Source organism: Loxodonta africana, chromosome 17 (assembly GCF_030014295.1).
Source record: "Loxodonta africana isolate mLoxAfr1 chromosome 17, mLoxAfr1.hap2, whole genome shotgun sequence".
Classification (NCBI taxonomy): Eukaryota; Metazoa; Chordata; class Mammalia; order Proboscidea; family Elephantidae; genus Loxodonta; species Loxodonta africana.
In genome coordinates this window covers 62,134,896-62,160,048 of record NC_087358.1, presented here as the reverse complement: position 1 = coordinate 62,160,048, position 25,153 = coordinate 62,134,896, and the positions used below count along the sequence as shown (strand labels likewise).

At 41.2% G+C, this 25,153-nt stretch overlaps 1 protein-coding gene across 12 annotated transcripts in view; it reads left to right on the top strand.

Moving 5' to 3' along the window:
• The window catches only part of ENOX1 (ecto-NOX disulfide-thiol exchanger 1), a 744,157-nt gene that overhangs the window by 589,929 nt on the left and 129,075 nt on the right, over nt 1–25,153 (top strand). For all 12 annotated transcript variants that reach the window (XM_064270093.1, XM_064270088.1, XM_064270090.1 and 9 more), the window contains 2 exons: nt 3,951–4,057; nt 8,303–8,420. In XM_064270093.1, the coding sequence (XP_064126163.1) occupies nt 3,951–4,057; nt 8,303–8,420 (225 nt within the window). The remainder of the gene's footprint in view (nt 1–3,950; nt 4,058–8,302; nt 8,421–25,153) is intronic.

Here is a 25,153-nt window from a genome sequence, read left to right as displayed (position 1 = left end):
AATTTTGCTTGCATGTGATATTAATGATATTGTTCTATAATTTCCACATTCGGTTGGATCACCTTTCTTGGGAATAGGCATACATATGGATCTCTTCCAGTCAGTTGGCCAGGAAGCTGTCTTCCGTATTTCTTGGCATAGACGAGTGAGCACCTCCAGCGCTGCATCCATTTGTTGAAACATCTCAATTGATATTCCATCAATTCCTGGAGCCTTGTTTTTCACCAATGCCTTCAGAGCAGCTTGGACTTCTTCCTTCAGTACCATCAGTTCCTGATCACGTGTTACCTCCTGAAATGGTTGAACAGCGACTAATTCTTTTTGGTGTAATGACTCTGTGTATTCCTTCCATCTTCTTTTGATGCTTCGTGCGTTGTTTAATATTTTCCCCAGAGAACCCTTCACCATAACAACTCGAGGCTTGAATTTTTTCTTCAGTTCTTTCAGCTTGAGAAACGCCGAGCATGTTCTTCTCTTTTGGTTTTCCATCTCCAACCCTTTGCACGTGTCATTATAATACTTTGACTTCTCAAGACGCCCTTTGAAATCTTCTGTTCAGTTCTTTTACTTCATCAATTCTTCCTCTTGCTTTAGCTGCTTGACATTCAAGAGCAAGGTTCAGAGTCTCCCCTGACATCCATCTTGATCTTTTCTTTCTTTCCTGTCTTTTCAATGACCTTTTGCTTTCTTCATGTATGATGTCCTTGATGTCATTCCACAACTCATCTGGTCTTCGGTCACTAGTGTTCAATGCGTCAAATCTATTCTTCAGATGGTCTCTAAATTCAGGTGGGATATACTCAAGGCCATATTTTGGCTCTCGTGGACTTGCTCTGATTTTCTTCAGTTTCAGCTTGAACTTGCATATTAGCAATTGATGGTCTGTTCCACATCCGGCTCCTGGCCTTGTTCTGACTGATGATATTGAACTTTTCTGTCGTCTCTTTCCACAGATGTAGTCAATTTGATTTATGTGTGTTACATCTGGTGAGGTTGCCGTTTATGTTGGTGAAAGAAGGTATTTGCAATGAACAAGTCGTTGGTCTTGTAAAATTCTATCATTTGATCTCTGACATTGTTTCTCTCACCAAGGCCATATTTTCCAGCTACTGATCCTTCTTCTTTGTTTCCATCTTTCACATTCCAATCGCCAGTAATTATCAATGCATCTTGATTGCATGTTCGATCAATTTCAGACTGCAGCAGCTGATAAAAATCTTCTGTTTCTTCATCTTTGGCCCTAGTGGTTGGTGCATAAATTTGAATAATAGTCGTATTAACTGGTCTTCCTTGTAGGTGTGTGGATATTATCCTATCACTGACAGCGTTGTACTTCAGGATAGATCTTGAAATGTTCTTTTTGACGATGAATGCAACACCATTCCTCTTCAAGTTGTCATTCCCAGCATAGTAGACTATATGATTGTCTGATTCAAAATGGCCAATAGCAGTCCATTTCAGCTCACTAACGCCTAGGATATTGATGGTTATATGTTCCATTTCATTTTTGACGATTTCTAATTTTTCTAGATTCATACTTCGTACATTCCAGTTTCTGATTATTAATGGATGTTTGTGGCTGTTTTTTCTCATTTTTAGTCATTCTACATCAGCAAACGAAGGTCCTGAAAGTTTTATTCCATCCACGTCATTAAGGTTGACTCTACTTTGAGGAGGCAGCTCTTCCCCGGTCATCTTTTGAGTGTCTTCCAACCTGGGGGGCTCCTCTTCCAGCAGTATATCAGACAGTGTTCTGCTGCTATTCATAAGGTTTTCACTGGCTAATGCTTTTCAGAAGTAGACTCCCGGGTCCTTCTTCCTAGCCTGTCTTAGTCTGGAAGCTCAGCTGAAACCTGTCCTCCATGGGAGACCCTGCTGGTATCTGAATACCAGTGGCGTAGCTTCCAGCATCACAGCAACATGCAGGCCCCCATAGTACGACAAACTGACAGACACGTAGGGGCCACCATACATAGTACCACATATAATTTTATCTTTAGTGCAGCCCTTTACTAACAGATCATCCAAACACTCAGCCTAGCACTTCTTGTACCTTCCCCTCAGCCCTGGTGCCAGCACACCACAGTTCTTACTATGGAGCTAGCTCACTTCTAAATGATGCAAACCAGCAAGCCCTGCTGCTGCATCTGTAAAACCTGTTAAAATCACAGGATCACCTGCCCTGCCGGGTGATCTCCACTCACAGTGAATCCCGCCACTGTCCACCTTTGCATTCTTGGTCCAGCTAGACTGCGGTGTAGCTAAGCAGAGCACGCCGGTTGATGGTCAAATGATGGTCAGCACTTAGGGTAGCCCAGGGTGACCAGGCTGGCAGTGTCACTTCCTCTAGGTGAGGTCAGGAATGCTGAGGAGAAGTATATCCAGCAGTCCCATGAGCTCAAGGAGAGTGTGAGCCAAGTTGATGACAAATCCTTTAAAATTGAGCATAGCCAGTTGATCATGCTACATGATAATACGGTTTGTTAACTAAGGAGACTTAGAGTTGGGATTCTCTTGAGGTGAAAAACAGTCAACATAAAAGCCCCTGTGATATTTACTCATAGACTGAGAAGTAGTTGCTTACCATCGTAAGACAGACAATGTCGTAAGTGAATGGAATCAGCTTTTTTACTCTGCTCCATCATACCCTTGTTTGATTGTTTTGCGTGCTAATTTTTTTAATTGTGGCAACAAGCATTGTTCTTCTGTGGGGATTATTCTGTTACTCATTGACATTCTTTGCACACCAGAAGAGCTGGAAGAGCTTCTACGTCCTTTTTTGTAATAGAGCCTTGGGAATCACTAAAAATCAGTGTTAGATAGGGTCGTAGCATCCATGAAAAACTTACTTTAACTGTGCCTTCCTAACTAAATATTTAGACGTTCGGGTTTAATTATATGCTTAATTCAGTGCTATAATTTCCTTAATCTCATCCTTGCTAGATCAATAACTGTTAAAGCAAGATTGAGTCTGCAGATGGCTGGCCCTACCCCTAACACCCACTACTAAGAGCCCATTCCATTCTCTATGTATTTTTGTTAACAGCCCCTCAACATTTGTCATTCCAGTAGTACCATGCCTGGAAGCCACAGAAGTACTAAATGAAGTCAAGGGGAGAGTAGAGTTAGAACTTTAAGTGGCTTTGGAGCCAGAGGGAGGGGAGCCTTATGAAAGTGATAATGGAGTAACAGAATGGCATATGGTCACAGCGAACTGTGGAGGGCACCATACTGTACTGAAATGAGATCTGTACACCAGAGCTGCTGCTTGCGTAGCCTTGGCAAGCCTTTGTCCTGAAGTGGAGGTGATGACTCCTATTCCCTGCCAGAAGGCTAGAGGGCTGACTGCGCTGGGCACAACAGGGGGAGAAAAAGGAGTCGAGAAATAAAAATGGCCCTTGAGATTGAGGGGAGACATGACACAACTATTCCATTGTCTCAGCTTGAAACTTGGACATGGTAATGTCTCCAGAGGGCTGCACTTGAGCTCCTGAGATGGAGACTAAAAGAGAAAAAGATGTATGTTTGTCTCTTTCTAATTAAGCCCTTCTACCCTGGATTCACTTCTAAGCCCCCAACCCAAGAGTTATTTTTCTATATATCTCTATCTGTATGCCAGCACCAGAGCCTATATGTTTATAGATCTAGATATGTAGATAAACCAAATCACATTTTTAAATAAGAGCTAAAGAATGCTTGGAAGCAGCTGCCTGCGATCTTCCCCAATCATACGTAGAGTTTGTTTTACCCTAAAGTTATGGAGGCAGACTTGAAGGGAGACATCCCCAGCATTGCTAAAATGTAAGTACGGAAGGCACGAATTGGATGGATATTGATGATGTTGTTTCTATCGTGACATCATCCATAGACTCCTAGTGTCTTTGCTTTGCTTCCCTATAGTGATCACAACATAAATTACTTGTCTTGTTTGACTTCCTTGTTCACCAAAGTTGAGCAGATTGTGGCCGTTTTCAACGCTTCTACCAGACAAAAAGCTTGGGACCATTTCTCGAAAGCTCAGCGCAAGAACATAGACATTTGGCGAAAGCATTCTGAGGTTGGTGATTTTATTATTACTTTTTAACCACCGTCACGGAGCTGGATTGGCAGAGAATAGTGTGGCTGCAGCTATTAAAAAAAAAAAGTTTTGTTATAGCGGGCAGTCCCCCCAGCCGTTGTGCCCTGCCATTATCAGCTCCAAATCCAGCTCCGATTTGTCCTTTATCTGGAACAGCGGCTGACTTAACACTTAAAGCATAAAGTGCTTTTCTCCCCTGCTAAGGGAGAAAATAATCCTTCCCAGTCACAGTGAAGATGTCAGAAATAAAGCGAGATGCTTTGCTTAATAAATCATTGTGAATGAAAGTGTAATTGAAAATAGAGTACTCGTTTTGAAATAAATACAGGTTTTGTTTTCAGTGTTCTAGGTGATGATGATGGTTTGCTCTCTGGGCTATAAATGGCAAGTATGCCTTTCCATCCCCGTTTTTTCATCATAATCAATGTTCTAGTCCCTAATCTCTTTTGCTAGCCATCGGGTTATCTCACACCTCTCCCCAGAGTAAATTTCCCAAGGGGACTGGACGTGCAGACTAGCCTCAAATGCATGTGTGATGTGTGAGTATCTGTCCCCCAAGGAATAAGTCCAGAGCTCGACCTTCCTTGGCACCCAGAAGGACCAGAATGCATCATTAGTCATGGTCGTCCAGCTGTTACTGTTAATTCCACAGTGTAGTATACGCTTTGAACCTGTAATTTGAAAGTAAGTATATATCTTTGTTCGCTTCTTTATTATTATTTTTTTAATAAGAGAATGTTTTTCATGTGGCTGCCTCTCCATCTCCAGCATGTTAATATTAAAGTTCTCTAAATGACACTCCCCTCTTTCAAAATCCCAAATATATAGAAGGTAAGGTGTATGTATTTAATGATTTTGGTGCACACTTGCAAAAGAAGTGTTTCAGATAGAGTTTGAGAAACCACAAAGTATGCGATATCCATCATTTGGGTAGCATTTTAAGTGCCCATTAACTAATGCTGAATTACCATTGAATACCAATGGCACTAGAAGTAACATCCACATGAATACCAAATGAATTCTTTATTATCACTGTTATTATGGTGAATACTGACTGACTTCACAATAATGGGACACTTAAAATGCTAGTGCAATTTATTGTTAAGAAGGACATTTTTTATTTTGTTCACAAATACCTCAAAAGGTGGTTGGTGACTGATAGAGTCCTGCTCCTCAGAGCAGGATGCTGAAAAAAGAGAAGGTGGGAGTTTTTTTCCTTAATTTTTCAGGGGCCAGAAAGATGAAGGGCGCTGACCTGATGTCTCCCCCATGCAGATCTGCGAACGATCTCTCTGGGAATGACTGTTGATTTTTTTTTTTTTCTTTCACATAAAAGCCAAACGTGATTAAAAGAAATGCTAGGAAAAAGGCAGGAGGCATACTGCTGAATAAACCTGGGCATAAAAACGCCGTCATTAGTATGTGAGTGTCAGCAAGTATTAACATTGATCTAAAAATCATACTGCTGCCACGTCTGACTCCACTTCCCATGCCGTCCTCTCCTGGCTGAGCAGGACATGCTCAGGCTTCCCGTGTGTTCCAAGGAAGCCCGCGTGCTGGGCTCAGTGTTGGGAGGTAGAGGTGGCTGTGGCAGGCGTGTGGAAGGTGTGCAGTCCTGAAATATGTTCCCGGGAGGAGGCTCTGTGCCTGTCTGCAGCCACCACCATCTCCTTTGGTATACATTAGGAAGCAGAACTATGAATTACCTTTGACTTTCTTTCCTACATGTCCCATAATTGATTAAATACCGGTTGGTAATTTAACATTGTGGATGATTTCTCAGTTGCATATGAGCTCGATAGTTGGCTTGATTTTCCCACGTTCCCATGTATGGCATCTGGTAATTATCTACGACACCTTTACAGATTTATTAGAACGTACTAATGGTTTACTGCTGAACCAGAGGACCCTGTGGAAACACCCTCAGCTTTTTTTTTTTCCTCCATTTTTTTCCTTTCTGCCACCCTTCCCCACAAGAACAGCAACTGTATGACAGTTTGTCATTAATAGTAGGGACTAAACAACAGGCCCTTTCAGCCTCATTTATTCTTTCCACCTGACTTTTTTCCTGTTTCGAGTATTTTCAAGCCTCCTCTTTGGGAACTGGGCTCAATAGAGAAATTAGCTGTCCACAACCTAGAAATTTCCACACTAATCACATGTAACATCTGTCTTCAAGACCTGGTGGTGTTAAAGACGGAATCGGCACCTCTCTTTCTTCTGGGTGGCGTGGTCCAATTGCGCTTTCATTCATGCCCATTGTCCCTAGAAGCCCCTGGGTGGTACAAACGGTTAAGCACTCGGCTACTAACTGACAAGTTGGCAATTTGAGCCCACTCAGAGGTGCCTCAGACGAAAGGCCTGATGATCTTCTGAAAAATCAACCTTGGAAAACCTTTGGAGTAGAGTTCTACTCTGACATACATGGGGTTGTCATGAACAAGAATCAACTTGATGGCAACTTTTTTTTTTTTTTTTTGCCCTTTTTTGCCCATCATCCCAGTGGCCTCTTAATGCTGTCCTGTCATGTGTGCCCCATTCTGGGGACCTTGCCTTTTTAGCTCCCCTTCCCTGTCTTTCTGCTGTGGTGGTTCCCAGGGTACAGAGCTGTCCGTGCAAATACCATTAGCAGTAAATAATCTCCATTCCATCATGCTGCGATTTAAAGTCTGTGAACTAAGGAAAGGAGGGAGCTGAAAGAGCCTGTAACGGACTAATACATGCACACCCATCAAATGGGCACTGTAACTATGTCTGAAGCCATTCCATTAATACATTAAGTATTATGACTTAGTTTTATTGTTACTCATACAAACCAAACCCGTTGCTGTTGAGTCGATTTCGACTCATAGTGACCCTATAGGACAGAGTAGAACTGCCCCATAGAGTTTCCAAGAAGTGCCTGGTGAATTCGAACTGTTGATCTTTTGGTTAGCAGCCGTAGCACTTAACCAGTATTCCACCAGGGTTTCCATTGTTACTCTTGAGTTTGTTTATTTTAAAAAATGAAATTATTTTTAACTATTTGGCTTCTATTTAGACTTCAGTTTGAAGGGGGAACAAAAAGAAAATAATGCAGCCCTTTCCCTGTCGTAAATTTTTTGAAGACAGTTATCTTACATGTAAGAGAACAAAATGAATATGCAGCCACAAAATACATAATATACAGATTGATACAAAATATTTAACATACAGTATTGTAAATATCCTGATTTTGGCCACAGTAGTAAAAAATCCATTTGGTAGTTCTTTACTATTTACAATGCATTTGCACACACACTATTGCATTTAAACAGCCTCATATTATTATCATCCCCGTTGTGACAGAGTAGAGAAAGGCTCAATAAGATTAAATGGCATAACTGCAGCCACTCTCCAGCAAGTGGAGAAAGGCACGTACGATCCCAAGATCCATGGGTTCAAAAGCGATGCCAAAACGAACACCACAACAAAAACAGAAAACCCTGTGAAATAATGCAAAACACCGAAAAAAAAAAAAAAGCTTCTGCTTGTATTCTGTTCCTCAACATCTTTCACAATTCTACAATTTTGATATCTGAATGGTTTATGTGATGTGTTTATGTGTATGTAGTCACACAGGCACATATACACATATAGGTGCACCCTGAGTGAAGAATAAAATAGTCAACATTATCACCTTAGCAAACCAAGTGTTTGGTATGATACCATTTTACATGCACGAACTCATTCAATCCTCAAAGCCGTTATTATGACAGTATTGTAGATGAGCAACGTGAAACTAAAAGAAATGAAGAAACTTAACAAATATTACCCAGAGGGTCTGTGGTAGACCAGGCCTTTTAAGTTTCATTGCTCATGTTCTTTACCACTAGACCATGAGTCCCTACTAGGTACCAGCCATGATAGGCATTTCTGTGTAATCTTTGAAGTCACCCAGATAGAAATCCCCTTTATACAAAGGCGGAAATTGAGATGTCAGAGAGATTCAATAGTTGCTCGAGAGCCCTCAGCTCGTCACTGGTAGAGCAGGGATTTATCACAAGTCTGGCACCAAACCCATTGATCTTTCCACTACCCCACGGCACACAGACTTCGTCCTGGATTAGGTAGGGCAGTGTTTGGCAGGTAGAAGCACCAGATTCTAAATGTCAATATATGAGTCGTAATACACCAAAAGACCATTGGAAAAGGCATGTTGACATGTGTCCGTGGCTCTGACACAAGTGTATCCTCCAATTTCAGGAGCTTCGGAACGCTCAAAGCGAGCAGCTCATGGGCATCCGTCGTGAGGAAGAAATGGAGATGTCGGATGATGAGAACTGTGACAGCCCGACTAAAAAAATGAGAGTCGATGAATCAGGTAATGCGGGTAACGGCCTCCTACCCAGGAGGTACATAATCATCTTCCAAATCTTAGCTGGGGAATAAATATCAGGAAATGGCCCTATAACTCACTTTTATTTGAGTTATACTAAACTTGCATCTTTGAGTGGCTCTGCCTTTTATTAATGGAACTTTAAACTCCTTCTCGGGAACATAGGGATTTCAGTTGCTCCAGTTGTTCCTTTTTTGCATGCGTATGTAGACCTGGAGCCATTATACCTTTTTCAGGGATATTTGCTGTCACCATAAAAATCTATTTCCAGGGTATGGCAGCCACAGCTGATGCTGAAATGCAAATGGAATTTGGTTTCAGTCAGTGTACTCCTTAAAAAGGAATCATTTAATCCCCAAAGAAGCTTTCCAGCCTCTGAGCCGATATGCTGGAGAATTAGACTTTTTTCCAATAAACTTTAGTTCACCTAATCTGTACTCAAAGGGGTGCCCTTATTTGGTACTAAGCGAGGGACGTCACCCTTTGAGAAGTAAAAAGGAAAAAAGCTTAGAGAGAACCTTGCTTTATGTGCTCTGCCCAATCTGAGATGCTGTTTTAAAACTCTCTCCTCTAAGTGAGTCCCTCCCTTCCTTGGTAATGTAAAAGCAGACCAGGGAAACTGCTTCCTCAGAAATAGGAGATGTCTAGGAAAACTACTTGTCTGAGAAGGGTACTATCTGAAGGACCAGGATGGTACCACAGTTGCCAACATTTCTAAAAAAGAAATCCAGAAGGATGACGTAGATTGGATGTGTCTCCCCATATGGGCCAGTGAATAAAACACGCACCTGGCTCAGGCTTTGTAACAAAGATGCAGATGACTAGGGATACAGGGTCTGTGCTAATATGTTTGTAGAAGCAAAAAGCAAGATTCCAAAGTGGTCAGGATGTTCCATTTTCCAAGGCTTTAGAAGAGAATGCCAGAAGGCCTAAATGATGACCACAAGGAAAAGCTTCTGCATCCGGGCACATACAGAAAGCTGTGTTTCTCAAAGTGTGTTCCCCAGTCAGCAACATCGGCATCACCCGGGAACCTGATAGAAATATAAATTTTCGGGCCCTGCCCTACATCTACTGAATCAGAAGCTCTGGGAATGAGGGTGGGAGTGAGAGCCAACGATCTGTGATTTAAATCCTATAAGGGATCGTGGCGTAAGCCAAAATTTGCGAACCACTGCCTTAGCCCTTGCATCCTCAAATGGCATTCATTTCATTCTTAGGGAAGCTTAGAATGAGATGGAATCTAGGCCACTGTTTTCTGAAGCCAGATGTCCTTTGTCTGAAAAATGAACCTGGCATTCATGCATCAATGTATGTCTCTTCTTAAGCTGATACCAGATTTCTCAGGACTGCTTTATTAGGAGACGTGGATTTGTTTACTTGAGGAGGTCAGCTTCCTCACAGCTTTTCTATTTATTCTATTAACCCTCAGATATTTTAAAAAAGGAGCGAATGTTAGTGTGGTTTTACAGAGTCCCTGGGTGGTATAAACAGTGAAGCGCTCAGCTGCTAACCAAGTTTGGAGGTTGAAACCCTCCCAGAGGTGCCTTGGAGGAAAGGCCTGGTGATCTCCTTCTGAATGGTCACAGCCATGAAGATCCTGTGGCTAGTTCTACTTTGACACACATGGGATTGTCATGAGTTAGAATAGACTTGAAGAAACTAGTTTGGTTTTTGGCTTATTAGTGTGATTTACTTATATTCAGTAAGATCTTCAGATAAATAAAGTATTTTTTCTCAAAAAAAGTTTTCATCATTTTTTGAAGTTTCTAGATGAGGGGGAAGTTTACATGAAATGTGGATTCTTAACATCCTTATAAGGTAGGTATAGAAAAAAAAAAAATTAAGTCAGTCAGAAATTCTGATTTGAACCTGTAGCTTTTTTGCTTTGTGTGCCTGTGATGCTTCTTTTTAAACAACCTGTCAGTTTCCCAAGTAAGAAATGTGTATAATTTCATAGCCTGCTTAGGATAGGACCAGAATAATGATGACTGTGCACAGCGTGTTGAGTGTGGAGTTTTATAAGCTGTGCAGCAAGCATATACCTGCAGAGTTGGTGCTGACCCTGGTCGTGGAAGCATTCATAGAAATGACCAGGGCCTCTCCCCCGGCCGGGACCACAGGCCCTCTCTGGAAGTTCAACTGAAAAGCCCTGTCTCAGTCTCTTAGTGCTACTGTAACAGAAATACCACAGGTGGGTGGCTTTAATGAACAGAAATTTATTTTCTCATAGTTTAGGAGGTTAGTTGTCAGAATTCAGTTGTCAGGGCACTGGCTTTAGGGGAAAGTTCTTTTTCTGTATGCACTCTGGGGGAAGGTCCTTGCCTCAGCTCTGTTAACCCAGCATACTTCAGTTCCATGACGATCTCCATGCAGCATCTATCTTGTGCTTGCTTCTTTCTGTGTCTAATCTGCTCAAAAGTCATTAGGTTTGGGACCCACCCTACACTGATATGGCCTCATTAGCATAACAAAGAAAACCTTATTCCCAAATGAGATCACATCCATAGGCATCAGGGTTAGGATTCCAACATATATTTTGGGGGGGACACAATTCAGTCTATAACAAGCTCTCTTCCTAATAAGCCTCTTGGTTTATTCCCCAGGCATCTGCGAGAAGCATGAGGTAGGACATGAACTTTTGGTAACTTTTGCCAGTCTTGTTACTTGGTCAGCAGAATTAATGAACAAAGTGCTGTGCATGTTCTATCTTGCGTGCCGAGGGGAGAAATGAAAGAGCCGGAGTTCAAATGCCAGACCCCAAGGAGTTCCAAGTCTTTTTGTGCTTTGTAAAATGAGGTGGACCAGGGTTTATAAAGAAAACACAGGACTGATTAGAGGGAAGGGAAAGAAAGCAGCCTTTTTTATTCTACTGGGTCCTGAAGATCCCGCCAAAATGCAGGCAATTGTTTTTCTTTCAACCTTATATATTCCAGGAGGGCAACCTGACAGAAAGAATTCCCGTCTGGTCTTTTGACCAAGCCACAGACAAGTCTCTCCTAGCTGCTGCTTGAAGGAAGGGACTGCAGAGGGCCGCCTGAGGGAAACACACCTTTCAGTGGGATCTAGTTAGGTGACACATCACTCATCTCTAGGTACAAATTTGCATCTGTCAGTCACTGCCTGACAGGCCTCTCAAAATGTAGCAATCTAATTCACTGACAGGGAAATTGCCAAAAGCTGAAATGGAAGTAAATTTTCTGCCTTTTAAAGAATCCCTTACCCTTTTTCTTTCTGCTAAAATGGTGAGATTTTGCCCCAGACCTAGGTAACCAGTCGCCTTGGAGTCAACTCCAAATCATGGCGACCTCAAGAGTAGAACTGTGCTCCAGGGGATTTTCGGTGGCTGATTTTTTTCAGAATCAGATCACAGGGCCTTTCTTCCGAGGTACCTCTGGGTGGACTCGAAGCTCCAACATTTTAGTTAGAGGCTGAGCAGACCTGGACAGTAGCTGACATGTTCTTGGAGTTTCCAGAAAAGAAGATCCTCCATGGAGCCTCCTGCCTGTCTCCCCGCAGTGTGCTTGGGCTTCAGTCCACCACTGCTGGACTTGCATTTTGTTTACCTACTAGAACTGAGGAAACCCTGGTGGTGTAGTGGTTAAGTGCTACAGCTGTTAACCAAAAAAGGTCGGCAGTTCGAATCCACCAGGCGCTCCTTAGAAACCCCGTGGGGCAGTTCTACTCTGTCCTGTAGGATCACTATGAGTCAGAATTGACTCCACAAAGTGGGTTACTAGAACTGAGGAGCCCCTGATAGTACAAATGGTTAACACCCTTGGCTACTAACTGAAAGGCTGGAGGTTTGAGTATACCCAGAGGCACCTTGGAAGAAAGGCCCGGTGATCTACTTCTGAAAAATCAGCCATTGAAAACCCTGTGGAGCACGGTTCTACTCTGATACACGTGGGGTGGCCATAAATTGGAGGTGCCTCACAGGCAGCTGCTGGTTACCAGAACAAAAACCTGTGTTAAGAGTTTTCTCTAACCTGCGTGGGTTCTATTTCTTGGGGGAAATGGAGAGAACTGACTTTGTTTGGTTTCTAGGAAGTACACAATTTATTATATAAGAACTTTTATGATACCTTGGGTTTAATTTTTTTAGAAAAAGAAGTATTTTCAATATATCTTTGCTTATTTAGTTAACGAAGAATATATAATTACACTTTTGCTTCGCACCACATGTAAACCAAACCAACCCTATTGCCATTGAGTTGATTCCAACTCATAGTGACCCAATAAGACAGAGCAGAACTGCCCCACAGGGTTTCCAAGGAGCGGCTGGTGGATTCAAACTGTTGACCTTTTGGTTAGCAGCCATAGGTTGCCATAGCCTTTAACCACGGCGCCACCAGCGCTCCATACCACATAGAGTAATTTACAATGTGTCTTTGACTAGAGTTCCTCAATACTTCTGTAACTGCAACATAATTCTGGGCTGGTAGTCCATTATTCCTAATCAGTTGGATCTTAAAAGGGAAAAGGAGTTTGCTGGAGGAAAACTAAGATGCTGATAAAAATGCAAATGAATTTAGTTAATAATGTAAAAAATCAAGACAGGTTTGTTGTGAAGCATTCATTCAAGAAAATTTGGCATCCTGTCCCGGGCATCGTGTGAAGATAATTTTTGATAAAAATTCAGATTTATTATTGCATAGTGTGCCTCCTACTGTAATCAAGCCAAACTTTAAAAGCCAGATCCATTTTTGAGCTCCTTTCCTTTTCTCTCTCTCCCTCTGTCTCTCTCTTTCCATCCTTCGCCTCCTCTCTCTCTCCTTTCCCCAGATTGGGGGTGGAGTGGGACATAAGGATACACACAAGGAGGAAAGGAAAGAGGATGACTATTTTAGACTGTAAGGCCTCCCCTGATAGAAGTCTATTCATTTTAGCATTGTGAGAATTAAAATATACATAGAAAGCACTTACCTTGAGCACATAACAAGCTGTCAGTAAATGTTAGTTAGCTATGCTTGTTTTCTTATTCATTCTCCACCTGGTCCTGGGCTTTTCACCAAGTAAGTGCTCAATAAATGTTGACTTGAATTGCATATTCTCCTCCTCTTGGCATTTCTGGTTTTGATGCCTTTGTCCTTTAAATAGATAAGAAGATGGTAACCCTGAAAATATTTGCTTTAGTTCAATTTAAATGTAAATGGCAAGTGTTAAGAAGGATGCTTAAAGAAATATGATTCATTTCTCTAATACGTTCAGAACTTTATACATACAGAATTCATTGTCACATGCCAAGTAGGCCACGGACCAGAGAGTTGTGACCCAGCATCACCCTCATTATCAGCAAGCATTTATTAAGCAACTTCTTATGTCCAAGGTACTGTGAACCTAGGTGACAGAGAGAGGGTTGGGTACAGTCACATCCTGCCCTTGAGGGTGAGACTTTTTAAAGAGAAGAAATAAGTATTTAAAGTTAATTAAAATACAGTGCCTAATACCAAATGTGTTCTAAAGCCAGTAAATTAAATTCAGTGTAAACCAAAATGAATATCACTACCCAGTTTGTATATTCAGCCAATATTTGGTGAGTATATATTTTTTTTTTTTTATATGTCGAACACAAATTTTATACGAGCGAAGCTAAAAATGTCCCTTGATTAATAGATGACCCTTAAACCTGGCATAATAAACAGCACATGTTCTTAAATTTTAATTACACTTCCTTTAAACCCTGAGCTCTTTGTAGGACCTAACACTTTTCATTATGAAGAATGTTTTCTGGATTTTTGGTTTTCTGTGGGAACTCACCACAACAGAGGTGCAGATATTTTTTTAATTTGTTATTTTCATAAGAAGTCAAACAAGGACTTTTCAAATCTTTCATCCAACTGAATCAAATTAGGGAACTCATAATTAAGTTCAGTTGGAGTTAGCAGTGTTCAGTGTGTCTGAATAGTTTTACATGTAACTGGAGGCTGAAGGTTAAAAAATTAATAAGAAGGCTATCTGCCTATCCCCTTGATCTCTTTGAACACCAAGACTGCCTTCCTCTTTCTTAGTTTACTCCTACATGGTAGTGCTTTTGAAAAATCTAAAAGATGCCTGTCCAACAGGAAGATTACATCAGGCCCAAACCTAGGAAGAGGCTCCCTGCCACCTCTGCCCCTGGCCTGGGCAGGTAAAGAAGGAGGGGTCACAGCTGAGGCGGGGGGGGGGGGGGGGGCGTGTCACTCACAGCTGGTAGAGGTTTCCTTTTAGGAAACACTGAGTGTGACCTAAGAGGCTTACTCTGGAACTCACTAGAACTAGGCGGAGGGATGAGCCCAGTCAGTCATCGAAAGTAAGATGGCTTGTGTGAAGCCACATGTCAGGGACTGGCTCCCGCACCAGAGACCCCAAAGGCAGGAGCGTCAGGGGTGAATCCAAGCAAGGAAGGAGAAGCTGTTCGTTCGTACACTGCTGTTTTCATGTGTAATGGTAGCCTAGGACATCATCTCCTGAAAGAGAAACAGCAGTGGTGTGTGTCCTCCCATTGGTGACTACCAAACTAAAGATGAGCTTTTCATTTTCAAACACAACAGAACATTTTGGGAACTCAAGTGCCAAACGAGGAAATGTGATCAAATAAAACTAATATGGCTTAAAGATGAAGAGAGAAATCTCCCCAGGTGGGCTGAGTAGCCTGCTCCACACCTAAACTCTCTCTCTTTTTTAATATTTATTCTGGGTGGCAATATACATAACCAAACATCCATGCACAATTTCTACATGAATAGTTCAGTGACATTGGTTACATCACATTTTGTCACCATCAGGATGGATTACCCAATAAGCAAAGTATGCATGGGCTTGCTTGTGCTTACTTATCTGTAGTGCACAATTTCACCTTTGATGTGGTGAAACCGATGTGAAATTCTGCATTACAGATTAGTAAGTAAACACAGTAAGCTCGCGCATACCTTGCTTAGTGGTTAATCACTATGCTTAGGCAACCTTTTTAATTAATTGGGCTAAACTGTTTAACGACAGCTTCATGGGATAGTTTTGATTCAAGGTTTAAAGATTATTTCTGGGTATTAAATTTGGGGTTTCCCTCAGTCTCGGTGGATCAGTAAGTCTGGTTTCCATATGAGTTTGAAGTTCTGTTCCATGCCTTTTCTCCTTTTGATCAGGATCCATCTGTTGGGTCCTTGTTCAAAACATCCAGTAATAGTAGCCAGCCACCATCCATTTCTTCCGGCTTCATGGTAATGGAGATAGGAATTTATGGCCCACTCCTAAACTCTGGAAATAGACCTTCATTTGCAAGGAAACACAGCTCTTCTTGTTCCCTTTTTTTTTTTTTTTAATCGTGTTAATATTGCTAAAGGAATTCAAATAAATGTTTATTTTGGATAGAGTCTTCAGTTCCAATTCTCTTTTTATAGTGGATATGTTTCTGAAAAGTGTAGAAATTCTTTTTGTAAACTGCTTTACCTCTGAGATGCCAGAAGACAGATGCTATTAAACTGATTGGGTAGTAAAGGATTCCTTTTTAATGGAGGTACTCCTTCTGCCCAAGCAGTCTGGGTCGATCTGTTCTGTAGATTCACATTTCTAGCCTAAATGGTCTTTAAGCTGAGCCCCCTTATAATTCTATTCTTATGTAACACCTAACAATGCCATGATTCCTGGCATCTATCTCACATATCCTCAAACTTGCCATAGTCACCTGTTTCACGGAAAATTAATTTGTGCTGCTGAAACTGCATTGTGTCCAGGAGACCAAGGATTCTCCCCAGTACTTTCGCTTTTCAACGTGTTGCAGCTCCAGCACCGTAAAACCCGGGTGAGCTCCAGCTGAGTTTCTTAAACAACCCAAACCTGGCCACTACTTGCTTTGGAGTTGGGTGAGTTCTTTGGTTACCTGTGTGATGGTCCAGCATGTTTCTTTCAGCAGCATCTACAGAGCAAACCGCCATTGCCTTTGAGTCGATTCTAACTCATAGAGACCCTATAGGACAGAGTAGAACTGCCCCATCGGGTTTCAGAGGCTGAAAATCTTTATGGAAGCAGACTGCCACATCTTTCTCCTGTGATGCCACTGGTGGGTTTGAACCACCAACCTTTCGGTTAGGAGCCCTGCACTCACTGTTCTACCAGGGCTCCTTTCTACAGAACGAACTCCTACAAAATTTAGCCCTGGCCTCTTGCCTACTAATATGAGCCTCTTGACCCTGGTGCAGCAATTTGCAGGCAAAGGGGAAAAGTGAGGAAGTTAACAGCTGATCTCCGGGAAGGGAGAACAGCAGAGACCTTGACCTGGGAAGGGTTTAGATAAACGGCCAGCAAGCAGCACCCATTATCTAGATTACAGTTTATTATGTTTTGGGGGCATTTCATTCTGATAAGGTTTGAGGCAAGATCATTATATAGGAGAACAGACTTAATCCTGTTTACTTAGCAGGCTTTAAGGACACCGAGGGATTATTTATGTAATAAGATACAAAGTTGCTATGGAAAATACTATAGCAACCTAACATCTTCCCAGAGCCAGGCAGCCACTTGTAACAGCAATCTAAATTTACATTTATTTTAGTGTCATTTTATCGACACTCTTAGTCTCTCATTCTGACAGGATGTTAAAATATGTTTTCAGCTTGCGCTTCAGCAAAATTAACACAGTGTTGTTGGGATTTAAGTGTGGTTTCCACAATTTCTGGAAAAAACAAGAATATTTTTGAGGGAGTTTAGATGACAGAGTCTGGGTAAGTTTGTAAACTTTTTTTTTTTTTCTTTCCTAAATGTAGGAAAGAATTCTTTAGTAGCGTGTATTCCCAATTTTCCCTTTTAGTCTGAAAGCATCGAGTATGAATTTATGATTATGGAAAGGGGATTATCCTTTTCAACAGTGAAGTATTTTGTCAAGTGCTCACCTGTGATTCTAGGAGTTTCTTGAAGAAAAACACTCATACCAGATTAAAAAAAAAAAAATTTAAGCATATAACATTTTAATAATAAAACTTTGACCCTCATATAAAAGTAATGCCTGGTAATTTTAGAAAATCTGATGATGCAGAATAATCAAGAAAGAAGAAAATAAAACTGTGTTAGTTATAACACTACAAAAGTGTTTTGGTTTCTAATATTTTTCTTCTGCACAGCTTAACTATATAACCATCATTGTATGTATTTTCAAAAGCTTATTAACTATCACTCTATATGACTTTGTTTTCAGACAGACCTCCTTGTATAAAAATTAAACTTTTTCTAAAAAGCTTCGTTTTGATATGTTAATTAAATAGGAAATATAGAGCAAATGAGTGTTTAAACCAAAATAACCAAACCTGTTGCCAATGAGTTGATTCCAACTCGTGGTGACCTATAGGACAGAGTAGAACTGCCCCATAGGGTTTCCAGGGAGCACTTCGTGGATTCAAACTGCTGACGTTTTGGTTAGCAGCTGTAGCTCTTAACCACTACGCCACCAGGGTTTCCAAATGAGTGTGTAAACCAAAAAAACCAAACCCACTGCCATCGAGTCGATTTCCCGTTCTAAATCATGGGCTCTTTTGAGTGACCCTTTGGGAGTTAAGGGTGTAATCTTTGAGGTGGTCAGAGTAGATACCTGAGGTTATTAAGCCTGATAACTGGACGAGCACTTCCAAGAGCATCTTTTAGGTCCTTTAAATGTGAGCGTGGCAGAGAAGCTGCAGATACATAGGCCTGTTGGTAGCACAAAGATAGTCTCTATTGATTTTCTTCTATACTTCTCCATCTAAAATCTCGAAGTGTGACTGTAACACTGTTAAAGTGGGACACTGGCCCAAAAAATCAATACCAGACCACATTAAAACATACGCTGTTACCAACTTCTTAGCAGTATGATATACTGTTTATTAACGTCACTGTCCTAATACCCCTCTGCTTTCATACTGCATGGTTCTTCAAAACACAGTTGGTGACATAAAGCTATTATGCTTTGACCCCTAACTCTGCTGCCCATGAACTTCATTAATCAAATACCCGAAGATGCTAGGTCTACCATGTGAATACAGAAAGTGAGGACAAGGGGACATCTCATAGAATTCCAGTTAACCACACAGCTAAGGACCACACAACTAACAAAATAAGCAATTGCTTCCTTCCCTTTCTCAAAAATTCTACTTGCCAGTAGATGATACTTAGAAGCCCTGGAAATTGAAGTTTATAGCAATAAAAAAAATTATTATCGCAGGCTCTCCCATATCTAACTGGTTTAGACTCTCTTCTCTTTCGCTTGGTCGAATGTCCAGAGAGGGACTAAGCGCTCAGTTAATCTTCTCCCCAGTTCAAGACACAATGTGTGAAGCCTTCTGGGAAGTGGCTACAGAAGGGAAATGTTACCTGAGACTCCTCATCATGCAGGGAGTCCCTGTGTCGTGCAAATGGTTAACACGCTCAGCTGCTCACTGAAAGTTTGGAGGTTCAAGTCCACCCAGAGGCACCTCAGAAGAAAGGCCTAGCAATCTAATTCTGAAAAACCCTATGGAACACAGCTCTGTGACACACATGGGGCCTCCAAGAGTCAGAGTCTACTTGATGGCAACTCTTTTGTTTTGTTTTTATCACTAGCAGAGAAAGTGGGGGGCAGAAGTTGGAAAACAGAGTCTGTAATTGGAATGCTGCAAACAGGGTGCTGCAGGTTCTTTCATGAGCCTCCCGTAACTTCTAGAGCTGTGGTGTCTCAGAGCTTTGCTTTTCACTTGGACCATGTTGGGTCATTTTTGCTTGAAGCAACTACTTAAAGGTCCTGTTATCAAAATTACTTTAGAAACCCCTAAATGTGTAACACAAATAAAACCAAAACCAAACCATTGCCATGGAGTTAATTCCAAGTCAGAGTGACCCAATAGGACAGAGTAGAACTGTCCCATAGGGTTTCCAAGGAGCTCCAGGTAGATTTGAACTGCCACCCCTTTGGTTAGCAGCTAAGCTCTTAACCACTGTGCCACCAGGGCCCCAAATACCCATAAATGTTAGTTAATTAATGGCATACCCATGAGCAGCCTTTACAGAAAATCATGTCTTAAAAAATAGGACACTATTATTATGGCATGAGAGACGGTTCAAAATATATCACTAAGTGATAAAAGCAGTTACAAATCAGTATGTACAGATAACTCTAATTGTGTTTTCATTGTTTAGGTATTGTATTCACGATGTACATATTAGGGAAAAACCTGTAAGGACATAGATCAAAATATTCAGAGTAATTACCTTTAGATGGTGTGATTATAGGTGATTTTAGTTTTCTTTGTGCATTTCAGAAAGGTCCACAATATGTACATTTATTATTTCAGTAACTAAAACAGTAAATATTAATTTTAAAATTACCTAGCTTGAGGAATACCACCTGCTTCAAGCGAAAATGACCCAACATGGTCCAAGTGAAAAGCAAAGCTCTGAGACACCACAGCTCTAGAAGTTACGGGAGGCTCATGAAAGAACCTGCAGCACCCTGTCTGCAGCATTCCAATTACGGACTCTGTTTTCCAACTTCTGCCCCCCACTTTCTCTGCTAGTGATAAAAACAAAACAAAAGAGTTGCCATCAAGTAGACTCTGACTCTTGGAGGCCCCATGTGTGTCACAGAGCTGTGTTCCATAGGGTTTTTCAGAATTAGATTGCTAGGCCTTTCTTCTGAGGTGCCTCTGGGTGGACTTGAACCTCCAAACTTTCAGTGAGCAGCTGAGCATGTTAACCATTTGCACGACACAGGGACTCCCTGCATGATGAGGAGTCTCAGGTAACATTTCCCTTCTGTAGCCACTTCCCAGAAGGCTTCACACATTGTGTCTTGAACTGGAGAGAAGATTTGCTGAGCGCTTAGTCCCTCTCTGGACATTTGACCAAGCGAAAGAGAAGAGAGTCTAAACCAGTTAGATATGGGAGAGCCTGTGATAATCATTTTTTTTATTGCTATAAACTTCAATTTCCAGGGTATATAATTTTAAAATTCATGTAGCTTGAGGGATACCACCTGGCTATTTTCACTCATTTTGGGCAAGTTAAAAGTGGTAATGAATAGCAACTAGTGTCTTTTTTTACTTTAAATTAGCAAAATTCCTCACTTAATTTAGCATAATATGCTTATATCTTCAGACCACATTGTCTTATAATTTCCTATCCTAACGGCTGTTAATTTGCATGACTACTGAATAAAGGATTCAAGAAAAAAATTCAAGTTCTTAATCAGGCAGAATTGGTGAGTTCTCGTCCTCAGGCGGATTGGTGATGAGTCTCTTTAGTTATAGAAGAAACTTTACAAATCATCTTGTACACTTCCTCCCTTTTTTCACAAATAGGAAAATGCTGTCCCATGTTGTAAAGTTATGTGGTTTGGCCAATGTGGCATAGACAGTAACTGGAAAGGCTAGAACTCGATACGGGTTTCCTTCTTCCCCAGGTAGTGGCCTTCCTATGGCATCACCACATTTTACAGGGAAAAGGCTCCAGCATATCTCGAAATGCCTTAAGTGGCATTTTAAGAGTCAGCGAGCCCTGGTGGTGCATTGGCTGAGAGCTCAGCTGCAAACCAAAAGGTCAGCAGTTGGAATTCACCAGCAGCTACTTGGAAACCCTATGGGGCAGTTTTACTCTGCCCTATAGGGTCTCATGAGCCAGAATCGACTTGACGGCACTGGGTTTTTTAACCAAATTATGTAACCAATGATTTTGAATTCCTGCCTTGCCCATGGCGCCATGATGGTGTTTGGAGGCAATAGTGGACTAGAGACATTCATTACCTTACAAAGTTAATGCAGACAAACTGGCGTGTGGGGTGTGGGGCTTAGACAGTCTTTCCAGCATGAAAAAGATTTGCTTCAGCACAGGCACATAGGCAGTACACTCGGCAAAGTGTTTTGAAGCCTATTCCAACAGAAATACCACCTTTAAAGAATATTCAGGAAATTGGTGCAATCCCTTTTCTAGTTGACCGATACTGATTTCTCAAAACAGAGGTTCTATTTTGCTCTACAGCTCTAGGCAAGAAGAAGCACTTTGAAGAGGTGAAGGCCATGCCACGCATTTTCTTTAGGAAACTGCACACCCCAGTTTTTCATTTCTTAACTTTCCAAAGAGGTAAAGAAAAAAAATAAAGATACTCCTTAAAACACAGGCGTGCACTTGATGGTTGATCTGGAATCATCCAGGCTACAGTATCAGCCCTTCGACTGCCCAGCTCATGCCACGTTTCCTCTGCACCCCCAGGGCTGGGGAGGGCCTACCTCAACATAGCTTTTATTGACTCTCCATCCAATTTCAGGACTTACTGAAGCACCTCTCCCTGTTTCCCTGTCCTCGAGGCTATTCTTTATGAAACGTACCTCTCAATATTCCTTAAAAATAAAAGTCTGAGGGAGAGCCTCTGCAATAATACCAAGCTCGTGGAGATTCACAGACTCAGGGAAGTTTTGATCTGGAAGAAATCTTGGAAGTAATATGTCCTCCCTCCCTGTCCAATTTTCTAAATTAATGAGAAAAATGAATTTTAGCACTCTGGATAATAATAAGTTGAATAAATACCAAAGTTTATACTTGGTATTTTTTTTATAATTACAAGTTTTCAGGTACAACTTAAGCTACTACATATATTTGGCAAATCTTTTGGAGGCAGAATGAGGTATTTCCTTCTTTTAATGATTTACCGATTTATGAAATGTCTCCACCTGCTATACTAGACTTTTCTAGTATAGTGTATATAATCCGAACATACTAAAGCCATTCATTTCTCCATCCTTAGCTCTTTGCCTTTGTGAATTTTCTTAAACAATGTCGTAAAGTAGTAATAAAACTAAAACCACAATCAGTGAATTTCTGTAATGTTCATGGAACTATGATACCCTTTGTTTTACAGTATAAGACTAAGGAACAAAAATTAGCAAAGTCTTATAAGTCTAAATGATACTCAGTCTTCGATCTGACAGCTTGTTTATCAATTCTGAAATACCATAGTAGCATATCATGGAGGAGACATTTTCCTGGAGTACCATTGGATCAAGAGTTCATGCAGTTTCCAATCTCTATGCTCTCAGAAGTCACAGCTAAAAACTGTCAGGTAAATTCTAACATTTTGTCACTTGATGACTAAGGTACACCTGACCCTAACCATGGTCTTTTCGATCACCTCATGTGCATGTGAAAGCTGGGCAATGAAGAAAGAAGACAGAAGAATTGATGCATTCGAACTGCAGCATTGGTGAAGAATATTGAATATACTGTGGACTGCCGGAAGAAAGAACAAATCTGTGTTAACTGAAATACAACCATAATGCTCCTTAGAAGTGAGGATGGTGAGACTTCATCTTGCCTATTTTGGAAACGTCTTCAGGAAAGACCAATTGCTAGAAAAGGACATCATGTATGGTCAAGTAGAGGGTCAGGAAAACAAGTGAAACCCTCAATAACATGGATTGACACAGTAGCCTGAACAGTGGACTCAAACATAGCAACAATGATCATGAAGATGGCACAGGACCAGACAGTAATTCATTTTGTTATACATAAGGTTGCTATTGGGTTAAGGTAACCATGAGTTGAAGTGGACTTGGCAGGAACTGACAGCAACAACAACAACCACTATCATTAAGAACCACAGGAACAGAGAGTATATGAGAACAAATTCTGTAAACCCATTGATCTGAAGTATATCTTAGCCTTAGAGGTTTTTTGTTTAGATGGATTTTTTAAGCAAATAAAGGTGAGAACATGCTGAGATGGAAGACCTTCCACCCCATATGCTTATTCCTCCGTGAATGTCCCCACAATGCCCAGCGTATTGCTTTGTACATAGTAGGTGGACAAGAATTTGTTAAATGAATGAATAGAAAATTAAAACTAGGAAGAGCTAATTTTTGATCTTTTGGGGGATATTTTTGCACTTCATTCTAGACAAAAATACTACCTGTTGTTAATCTTCACAGTATTGACCACGCTTTTCACATGAGGACCCTGAGATTTCAGACCCTGGAGGTTTAGTAACTTGCCCAAGGTCTCCTAGCTGGTTAAGTGGCTATGCTAGGACTAGCTAAGGCTATCAGATTCAAAGTCCATTTTCTTTCTCTTAGATCCCTCTGACTCCTTATCCTTATCCTTGTCTACACGGCACTCTGAAGTGGTGGTGGTGGTGGTTTCCTGCCTTCGGGTCAGCCCCTAACTTACGGTAACCCCATGCACAAAGGTATCAGACTGTTGTGATCCATCAGGTTTTCGCTGGCTGTTTTTTCTTTTTTTTTTTTTTTTAAGTAAATCGTCAGGCCTTTCTTCCTAGGCTGTCTTAGTCCAGAAGCTCCACTGAAACCTTTTCATCACCACAGTAACATGCAGGTCTCCAACTGACAGAACGGTGGTGGCTGTACTTGAGGTGCAGAGCTAGGAATTGAACCCAGCTCTCCTGTGTGGAAGGTGAAAATTCTACCACTGAACCATTACTGCCCCCTTTGGGCTGACAAGAGCAGAAATGAGGGATGCAGAGTGTGTGTGGTATTCCTGTCAGGACTGTTCCTCCTCACCCCAGGAACACGCAGTAGTCCCCAAACCACCACAGGTGTCCAGCGCTTCCCCACTCCACTGGTGGATTGTGGCTTTTATAACTTTATACGAGGGAGGCTGTATGTTCCTCTAAAGAGAAGGAAGAATGAGCTGTTGGTTCAGATCATTCAACATTGCAAGACTACGGTGAGGTGAAGAGGGAATCTAAGAGGAAGGAGAAAGAAAAGATAAAAGTAAGGTAACATTTGTAACTTTCTCCTAGAACTTGGTTGAAATTATCAAATATGGAAAATATATCTTGAATTTTTTATTAAGTGAGAGTCATTAGGTCCTTGGGCTTTTAAAATAGAAATTAAAATGTGAATTGGACTTTTTGCACCACGGTATAACATTTAGGCTCCTAAAGATGTTATCATTGATGCCAGCTCATCAGTGCCATGTTAAAGCGTTTTCTAGAAAACTATCCACAGTGCTTTCTTATGTTCTACAACAAGAGAGCTGCTTTCTCAGAGGAATTCTTTTAACCTTTCAGAAACAAATATTTCATGCTAATTCTTGCTTAATTAGAGTGAAGTCATTTTTTAAAAATCATCAAATATGGGTTTGAAGCCTGCACCATCCCAGACCTCTTTAATTCAGTCAAGGTCACCTCATAAACTTACCCAAACAGCTCTATTTTTCAATTAGAAAAAGAGATAGAGATGTTTAAAAGCATTTAGCCTTTGATTAATAGTGCTTAACTGGTGCTTCAGCACTTCACAGGCTTTCTAAGCAGTTGCTAGTAAGAATAAAACATTGCTACCTGAAAAATTATACTCATCAGAAACTCAAAACAAATCATGTTAATGAGCACAGCAAAAACTGCTTTTTGTGGAGGTGTGAGAAAGGTTATCGTGCTCAGTAGAGAGGGTTTTAATATCTGAACAACTCTGTCCCGGGGAAAAGTTGCCGTAATTTAGCCACCCAGACAGTTTTTAAAACGCAGGCACTTCTTCCTGCCCAAGGACTCAGGGAAGACGAATGCTGAGTTTGCCGAAGCAGGATTTTGTAGCGCTCAAGCTCTGGGGATGAAAAGGAGTCATGAGAAGATACTTCCATTTGAAGAACGTGGCTGGAGTCATCCGAATGGACAAAAAATCAAGAGTTGTGAAAATAAGTTTTCCTTCTCACTTTCTGGGCCCGCCTGAGGACTTCCAAGCTCGCCTGGGTGCTCTCATTAGAAGAGAAAGTCATTTGGGTGGCCAAATTATTAG